This window comes from Hippoglossus stenolepis, chromosome 10 (assembly GCF_022539355.2).
Source record: "Hippoglossus stenolepis isolate QCI-W04-F060 chromosome 10, HSTE1.2, whole genome shotgun sequence".
Taxonomy (NCBI): Eukaryota; Metazoa; Chordata; class Actinopteri; order Pleuronectiformes; family Pleuronectidae; genus Hippoglossus; species Hippoglossus stenolepis.
This window is the reverse complement of record NC_061492.1, coordinates 3,653,748-3,663,821: the sequence shown is the minus strand read 5'-3', so window position 1 is coordinate 3,663,821 and position 10,074 is coordinate 3,653,748. Positions and strand designations below refer to the sequence as shown.

At 41.2% G+C, this 10,074-nt stretch overlaps 1 protein-coding gene across 1 annotated transcript in view; it reads right to left on the bottom strand.

The window, feature by feature from the left end:
• Window positions 1–4,749: 4,749 nt before the first annotated feature.
• The window catches only part of LOC118102232, an 8,685-nt gene continuing 3,360 nt past the window's right edge, over window positions 4,750–10,074 (bottom strand). The window contains exons 6-10 of the mRNA XM_047341688.1: window positions 9,654–9,731; window positions 8,367–8,709; window positions 7,905–8,252; window positions 6,552–6,643; window positions 4,750–5,633 (exon numbers count right to left, since the gene is read on the bottom strand). Of these exons, the coding sequence (XP_047197644.1) occupies window positions 5,508–5,633; window positions 6,552–6,643; window positions 7,905–8,252; window positions 8,367–8,709; window positions 9,654–9,731 (987 nt within the window). The 3' untranslated portion in view covers window positions 4,750–5,507. The remainder of the gene's footprint in view (window positions 5,634–6,551; window positions 6,644–7,904; window positions 8,253–8,366; window positions 8,710–9,653; window positions 9,732–10,074) is intronic.

Here is a 10,074-nt window from a genome sequence, read left to right as displayed (position 1 = left end):
AGGACGGGAAACCGGTCATCGTCCTGGACTACAACCGCAACAAAGGTGGCGTGGACAACCTAGACAAGGTGATTGGAACGTACAGCTGCAGGAGGATGACCACGCGCTGGCCCCTGGTCGTCTTTCACAACATTCTCGACGTCTCTTCCTACAACGCCTTCGTGATATGGAGAGAGATCATGGAGAGGCTCTCGTGACTCCGTTCATCGCACGAAGGGAGCGCATCCCCCGCACGGACGCGTCCGCCGCGGTTGTGAAGGCTGTAAAAGCCGCCGCCGCACAAAGAGCTCCTGACTACGACGCTCGACCCGAGTGTCCGGCCTCCTCCATAGCCCTAGCAGCAGCCCCGCTCGGGGCGAGTAAGAGGAATAGGTGTCAGATATGCCCCAGGAAAAAGGACTGTAAAACTCACACCGTGTGCCGCGGGTGTAACAAATACATCTGCAAGGGCTGCTCACTTGTCTATTGCCCTACGTGTGCGTCCTAATATGGGGTGGACTATGTGAGGGGGCCAACAGCCGGGGGAAGCAGGGACAACACAAGGGTTAAACGAAAAACTAAATTGGACATTGTTTTTGTGGTCAGAATCAAATGCAACAAATGCATCAATAAATCGATGTATATGCAACATTCGATTATACTCTCAAAATGGCCAGAAAAAGAGAACTTTCATGTGAAACTCGCCAGTCTATCCTTGTTCTTAGAAATGAAGGCTATTCGATGCGAGAAATTGCGAAGAAACTGAAAATTTCCTACAACGGTGTGTACTACTCCCTTCAGAGAACAGCACAAACGGGCTCTAACCAGAGTAGAAAGAGAAGTGGGAGGCCCCGGTGCACAACTCAGCAAGAAGACAAGTATATTAGAGTCTCTAGTTTGAGAAATAGATGCCTCACAGGTCCTCAACTGGCAGCTTCTTTAAATGGTACCCGCAATACGCCAGTGTCAATGTCTACAGTGAAGAGGCGACTCAGGGATGCTGGCCTTCTAGGCAGAGTGGCAAAGAAAAAGCCATATCTGAGACTGGCCAATAAAAAGAAAAGATTGATATGGGCAAAAGAACACAGACATTGGACAGAGGAAGATTGGAAAAAAGTGTTATGGACAGACGAATCAAAGTTTGAGGTGTTTGGATCACACAGAAGAACATTTGTGAGACGCAGAACAGCTGAAAAGATGCTGGAAGAGTGCCTGACGCCATCTGTCAAGCATGGTGGAGGTAATGTGATGGTCTGGGGCTGCTTTGGTGCTGGTAAAGTGGGAGATTTGTACAAGGTAAAAGGGATTTTAAATAAGGAAGGCTATCACTCCATTTTGCAACGCCATGCCATACCCTGTGGACAGCGCTTGATTGGAGCCAATTTCCTCCTACAACAGGACAATGACCCAAAGCACACCTCCAAATTATGCAAGAACTATTTAGGGAAGAAGCAGGCAGCTGGTATGCTGTCTGTAATGGAGTGGCCAGCGCAGTCACCAGATCTCAACCCCATTGGGCTGTTGTGGGAGCAGCTTGACTGTATGGTACGCAAGAAGTGCCCATCAAGCCAATCCAACTTGTGGGAGGTGCTTCAGGAAGCGTGGGGTGACATTTCTACAGATTACCTCAACAAATTAACAGCTAGAATGCCAAAGGTCTGCAATGCTGTAATTGCTGCAAATGGAGCATTCTTTGACGAAAGCAAAGTTTGAAGAACAAAATTAATATTTCAAATAAAAATCATTATTTCTAACCTTGTCAATGTCTTGACTATATTTTCTATTCATTTTGCAACTCATTTGATAAATAAAAGTGTGAGTTTTCATGGAAAACACGAAATTGTCTGTGTGACCCCAAACTTTTGAACGGTAGTGTATATATATATATATATATATATATATATATATATATATATACACATATATATATATATATATATATATATACATAGATAGATAGATGTAATACAACAGCATGTCAATATATATACAATATTACAATATTATTAATATATACTGTATATACAGTATATATTAATAATATTGTAATATTACTATTATTTTTATTTGTTTAATTGAAAAGACTATCTTGCTGTTTCTTTAGCTTACTGTTAATTTATATTTTAGGAATGTAGTCACATTTGTTTTGTATGTATGGTACATTAAAAACCCTTCAAACCCCAATGCCTTGTGTGATTGTGTGAACTGCTGAAACCATTTGCTGCTGGAATTGTTTGCTGATTTTTATATATAAATTATATAATTGATTTAGCCCTTGCCTTATACAGTATGTATATTATCTCTATACAGTTATACAAAATAAAAACATACAAATTCAAGTAGACAGCAGATTTGTTTTTATTCATCGCTATTACAGAGCACATGATGATTAACAGTAGGTAAAAACAACTCTTTACATAGCAGAAATACAAATACAAAGTTATAAGAAAAAAGTAAACATAAAAATGTAATTAATGATATACGAAAAAGAATCTTAATGTTCATCATCAGTCCATATCAAATTTATCAAATACACAATAGGCATATATACTGTAAAAATGTGCACTCGCCATACTAAGCCGTCCAAGATGACAGATCCGCTCACGCATGCGCACTCGGGCCCGCCTCGGTATGAATGTAGTTGCGGGGACTTCTTAGATCCTTCGAATTAGAGAGGTGTAATCTATCATCATATATTAATATCAAATAACGTGAATAACATTCACGCTCACTGAACGACACAACGCATGGACGATGATTCAACAGCACGCTGCGACGTGGTTTACGGCATGGCAGCGTTCACAGCAACCACCATAGCAACGATAAAAACGTAACATTTGTATGATTTTCTGGCGAGATCTGAAAAAATATTGGTGATAACTAATAAAATATAGATCGTAAGCATGAACTGGCTGAAGATTGTGGAAGCAAAGAGCATATTTCTCGCTAGAAATGGTGTCAGAATGTATTTTAATGCCCAAACTATATTATAAAATGACATTTTTATCTGAAAATATAAGGAATGTCCGCCATGTTTTCGTTTTCGCAGACGGGAACTTGAGAGTCACGTGACGTGGGCACAGGCCAAACAATGGGCAGACAAAAACGTAGGCATGCCTACGTTTTTCCAAGTGGACCAACGTAGTTATTACACGTTTTCTGATGAGACTGGGTTGTCTTTGACCGCACTCTGGAATTAGACATGTTTGTTCGTTTTGCTTTAAACAAGAATACATTTACCCAAAGGCAACAGAATCGACGATTGCAGCATTATGATTTTGACTTTATCTTAATGTGTGAGTCAAGAAACGGAGCCCTGTTACAGTGGCACAACATAAAAATCAAATAACAGGCAACCACACCAGAATCAGGCAGTTTGAAGGTTATGAGATAGTTTATAGTTCTTCATGTTGGAAATGAAAACATAAATAAGTAACTCGGAATATGGACAAATCAGAATGTTGGGTGTCATGGTGTTAGAGAGTTTTTTGGGGTCTCTCAGGAGTTGGGGTAAGCCAGGTGGTCAGAACACTAGATTAGTTTAAGAATGATATATAAAACAACATGATGACTCAACAGCATAAAAATGTACAACACCAACATACAACATGAACACAAGGAAAAATATGATCGATATGGGGAAGTCCCAGGGTCCAAGAGGACTGACCCAACCATTTCCACTTAGGTCCTGTAACTAGTTCTGTATATTAACACACTTTAGTTTGTCTCTGTCTGTTAAACGTGGATATAATTCAACTTAATGGCTCTGTTACTTTGTCAGCTACTGCATCTCAGTGTGTGGTGGAGGTGGATCGACCCACGTCACGTCCCATCACTGCAGTAGAAAGGCACAGCAACCTGAACACTGCCAACACTTTTACAAACTATGAGAACTACATGTACAGAACATGCTACTGTTTGTGTCATTTATATACAGTATACATGACAAATCCAATGGGTTATTTCACCATAGCAGTAAAAATGAACATGTCATTTTTGTGTTTAAGCTCTTTCATGAATTCAGTTTGTGTTGACACTGTTGACACTCAAGGCACTTTACGTATTAAGGTCCAGACCTTGAACATAACAGAGAAACCCAACAATTTCCAAAATGAAAAAGCACTATGGCTTCAGTAAAACTAAGTAAATCTACTTAAAGTATTAAAGGTAAAGTGCAGCCCACTCTCTGCTCTGTCTACTGTATATTGTTTAACACAATGCTAGTCCACACTGTCATATATCTCTTTTAAATGCAGTCATGGACGGGGTTTATTTCACGACTGAGTCTTGGTGGTGGCCTCTTCCAAATCCATTTTACAAGAATCTTCCCCCATAAGTGCTACTGCTGCAGGAGGCGTGGTCTAATCTTACCAGCCTGTTTCGATGTCTGGTTTTAAATGTGAGTCTAATTCTTTAGACATTATTCCGAAATCATTTAAAACCTGTGGTTATTTGTTGCCCCTTTGCAAACATGTGAGTGAGAAAACAAAGGATTTGTTTGTAAAGTGTAAATAACAGTTTTAATGATGAGGGTCAGACTCTTCTACAGGATGCATTGTTGGAGATATAAAGTCTAATACTGGGCCAGATGCTGAGTCTAGACTTCTTTTCCAACATATATACTTTGCTATTACTGGAGTCTGAATAATTGGTCAAAAGAATTCACTGGAGATGGTCAGAGTTCAATGCAGTAGAGTTTATTTTTTTACAAGTTGTAAACCTGAGCTGGCTCCGGAACCCAACTGAAGTCTGAGCTTCAAACCCTCTGCTTATATGCTCATCCTCGTTTCTGCTGTTGCCCGTTCAACCAATCTCTCCACCTACTGATTGGTTAAAAACGTCTAATTCCCCGAACCGAATGGTGTCATAATTTCCCAAGTTGACTTTGTCTCCCCCTACAGTTACGTCAGGGGTCGATTCTAATGGTGTATTAAAGTTGTGGTTGTTTGTCTAACTTTGACACCATTATAAATCTTGGAATTTTGGAGGCCTCTTTTTCAGGCCTTACTCGATTTCGAAGGTCCTGTCTCCAGATTCCATTAGATCCGGGCGATGTCTATCTGCATTTTTTAAAATGATTACATTTCCACACACTTAATATAGGTTAAAAAAGCAATCATTCCAGTAAGGGTGCATACATGATTACATTTCTTTATGCTGGATATATGGTGCTGTCTCAGCGTACAGTTGCAAGCAGAAATCTGTTTTGCATGGGCTTGACCTGTGCTGTGGGTCTTTGTCATTCCCTTAGTATAAGACATAATCAGCTGTAACATTATTAACCTGCCTTGCAACTAATTACATTTTCCTTCAGATGGAGACTCTCCCTGTGTCTGTTGTTAATTAGACATTCTTCTCGGGCTGCATAAAGTTCCTGTTGCTCTTTATACACAGACGCACAGTTTAAGCATAGGCTAGTTTTTCTACAACAGCATTCATTGGTATGGTTTAACTGTGTACAGTGATAGAGGTGTGTATATGTGCAGACATGAAACATTAGCGCATGCAATAAAAGTTGAATTCAAATATTAAAGCTCAGACTTTTTTTTCTTGTCGGAACCTTTTTCCTCCTTGTGGAAAACTTTCCCATCAGCCTTTTCTCTCCACTTCAAGGTGACGCCACTCAGTCCTTTCTCCTTCAATCTTTCCTGGAGCTGAAATATAGAGCGTATATATCATAATATGTGTTATCCCAAGGCACTCTACATAGAAGCTCAAGACGTTAAAAATTAAAGAGAAACCCAACAGTTCCCACAATGAGCAGCACTTTGGAGACTGTGGAGAAAAAACTCCCTCATTAACTGGAAGAAACCTCTAGAACCAGACTCAATGTGGGCAAGAAGGAGAGGGGGGTGTAAAAGAGGGAAGAGAAGAGAGAAAGATATGGGGAAGAGAAGATGGTGGAAGGAGGGGCCAGGAACAGTTGTGCACAATCAGACTCAGACAAACTAGTTGTTGAGATAAAAACAATAAGAGTGATAATTATTAATATAAAAATGTTATTAATGATAGCACTAATAATTCATAATAATAATAACAACGATATGAGTAATTAAAAGGATAAGATTTAGAATTAGAATTGTTGTTTGTCTGAATCCTGCAGCTCTGGTCACATAAACAGCATCAGGTCCCAAAGTAACATTTTCTTTTGAGGCATTTTTGGTCTTTATTGGAAAGATGATATTTACATGGACACTGCTCTTTCATGGCAGGAGCTGTAACTGCTCAGCTACCAAGATATTTGTCTGCTGGAATGTTTTTATTTTGTGATCGTCACATAGCAATCATGCCAAAATCAGGATGTATGTTTCCTGGTCTCAAATAAAAAACTGTAGTTCTACATTAGCAATACCTGGAAGAATAATCTGTCAAAAATAATTAAAGGAGTCAACATGATTATAACTCTTCTTTCCATTGTTGTGGCTGCTTTGCATTGTAGAACATCTGTGACTTGAGTTTTATTTACATTCAATCGTCTCCTTCATGGTTATTTGATGATGTCAAACTCTGTAATACATCTGTCCAGGGTCTATGAATGAGTTCATGTTTCAGGGTGGATTTTGGAGACTTGCCTCTTTCAGAATCTGTTCTTTCACAGCAGGGTCATTCAGGTCCACAGAGGAGTCCTGTAGCTCCACCCTCACCTTCACCAACGTCTTTACTGCTGCTTAGACAAAGAACGAGGAGAGAAACAAAACACACATTTAATGTGGTGTCTAGTTTAGTGAAACCTACAGTTATTCCTGTGGAGATAGAACTACTCAGATCTTTGATTTAAAGGGGACATAGCATGCAAATTCCATGCGTTTTGTTATGGTTCCTCTAAGTCAGAAACGTCCTGCTTGAGCGACTCGATTGAGCTTCCTGGGTTTTGTGTCGAAACAAGGCACTGGAAGTCTCCCTACATGGTCTTGGCCCCCCTTCCCCCACTTCACGCCGAGTTTACACCAGACGAGAGCTGCGAGACAGCGCCGCCGTTCCAAGCACACTGGCTGTTCACACGGGACGAGCATTTCTCCACTGGTCAGCCCGCGATTCACTCACATGTGGCATTTGTCTGGATCGTTGGGACTGGGAGGCTGCAGCAGTTGCTCTGGCGCACCGCCCGCTCTCCCATGCGTGAGCTGGAATTTGTGTCAGCGCCACACAGCCAACAGTGTGGAAGACTTCCGCAATGTTCAGCACTACTGTAACACTGGCACAAAGACACCGAGCCCCCACTCGTTACGCCGGGTTTACACAGACACGGCTGCCAGGCAGCGCAGCCGTTCTCCTGGCGCGCAGCCTGGCTGTTCACACGGGACGTGCATTTCTCCGCGCCGGCCAGCCCGCGATTCTGCTTTCTCCGCTTGTTGTTGTACCCATTGAATGTCGGGGTTGGGGGTAAATGATGGTCTGCCCCCCACCCTCTCTTTCTCTCTGTCTGTCTGCTTGTGTGCTTGTAGTGGATGGGCAGAGGGGGACATTAATTATGTGATTGGGAAAATTAAAACCCCAGGACAACAGAAGGGGAATACAAAGTATGGGATGCATATTTGATAATTTATATCATATAAATTACATATTTTATATATCGTTTAAAATCATGGGGGGAGAGGGGGGAGCTGGCTCATTAGCATTTAAAGGAACAGGCACTCAAAACAGGTCACTCTGTGGAGGGCTGTTTTAGACAGGGTAAAAAGGGTGCTGTTTTAAATGATCCTTGTGATATTTTGACCAAAGTATGTTACAGACATTTCATTAAGACCCCAAGGAACCATATCAACTTGTGGTAAAATGGGCATGCTATGTCCCCTTTAAAACACAGAGTGAGGAACCTCTGGTCTCTGTGCTGCATGTTGCCTACAAGACAGTTTGATCAGGCCTATCAGAAAACTCACAAATAAAAAAACAAGTAACTCAGAAATACAAAAAAAGATTCTCACTTGAGACGCTGTAGCAGACAAATGGTTTTCTTTCTTCACAGGGAAATAACCTCCATTTTCCTCCCAAATCTGCAACACCACATACGACTTTCATCGAGCCAAGTGGGTTGTCACCCTGATACCAGGAGCTGAATGAGTAGTTACTCCCGTCGGACCAGTAAAACTGAGGATCTCTGTACAAACCGATCCATACATATTGATATGCTGGTTTCAAGTTATGTATCTTGTCTCTGTCAGCGTTGTTCCTCACAGTGACCAGATCTGTGTAGTGTTCTCTGCAGTGCCTCTGAGCCTCAGACCAATTCTTTGTTGTATCCACCAGCACAAAGTCAGAATCCTCTAATGTTCCTGCAGTTAAGTTTGAGAACAAAAGAGGGATTGTTGAGATCACACAATGGTTTTCAAAATCATATCTTATACATTATGTTGTGAAGTAAAGATCAATATAAAGCACATCATTACCTCTGTAGCAGACAAATGGAATATGTACATGGCATTCACTATCATACCATATTACATGCTCTGTCTGGACCACACAGAACGCTTGAGAAAAGTTTGGGTCCGAAGGACCCCACCTCCTATATTCAGCTCCACTCTGGTTGAACCCATCTGACCACTTCCAGTCAATATGACTGAACAGGCCAATCCAAACCTCAGAGCTGTGACCAGCGGCAGAAACTGTGTCTTTAAGTTTCTTCATTTCTTCAGTGTTTTCAATAGTGGCCAGGTCTGTGTACGTCTCTCTGCAGTAGCTCTGAGCTTCAGTCCAAGTCTTTGCATCAGACACAAAGTGGTACTGACGGAGGAGGCATGTGGAGAAGGTGAGGCACCCTGAGGATGAAACCAGTTATTTTTGTTATGTATGAGGACTCAAATTAATCTCTATATTCAGATTTCCTGTTAGACATCATACAAACAGAGAAATTCACTGACCTGAGAGACACAAGACACCAATGAAGATCCCTTCCATCCTGATGCTGCTCTGTGGACTGTCTGTGCCAGTGTTCACCACTAACACCAAACTGAACTAGTTCTAGTGCAGCTTTAGGGAAATGTAACACCAGCTCCTCCTCTGCTATTGACAATACTCAGTGTTCTGTTGGACTCTTTATGCAAAAAGGCAAATATGCAAACAACAACATTTTTCTTGTTTATTTCTGGAGGACTCTCACTATGCAGATAGTTCTGATCGTATCTGACCATGACTGGTCTCTGCCTCCACCCCTGTGCAGGTGGTGAGTGAATGAATGTCTGTTTGTCTTGCTCACACCGTGGATCCAATGATACCTCTGTGACAGGGATGTTTGAAATGTTTATCTATTAATGTTGTGATCACCTCTAATTCCATCCAATATGTAGATCAGATGAAAACAAGGATGAAACGAGAAAAAATATTAATATCTATTATTATTATTAATAATATACATATGATACTGCTATCATCTATTAAGTATTTTCATTATAACAACCAGTCTGATAATAGTTCCTGTCTTCTCTCCCTCTCTCTCTCTCTCTCTCTCTCTCTCTCTCTCTCTCTCTCTTTGTTGCTCACATTGAATCTGGTTCTCGAGGTATCTTCGTTCTCGTAAAAGAGTTTTTTTCTCTCCACAGTCGTCAGTGCTGCTCATTGTGGGAACTGTTGGGTTTCTCTATAATTTTACAAGGTCTCAACTTTACTATGGAAAGTGCCTTGAGATATTCTATTTCATGATTTGGTGCTAAACAAATTAAATTGAATTAACTCATTACCCAATTGCATATCCTCAGGCTGTAACCCCACTGGATATTGAAGCCTGCCTTCAGGTATCCAGTGTTCATCTTTACAACCTGGATGTGTTCATGGAGACACAATTTGCACCACATGTCTCAGATCCAGTCCTTCTAGGCCCGAGCACCAACTCAGCCCCAGCATGTTGTGTGTTTCCTGATCTCAACCAAAAACAGCAGCTCTACAGCTGCAATGCCTGGAAGAATTATTCAACCTCCTACAATAATTCAAAGGAGTCAACATGATAACTCTTGTTTCCAGTGTTCTGGCTGCTTTGCATTGTAAATCCTCTCTGGCAGGAGTTCTTTGTATTCACTCATCTCCCTCAGGGTTATTTGATGTCATCAAACTCTGTATTATATCTGTCCTGGGTCTATGAATGTGTTTCCAGGTGGACCTCAG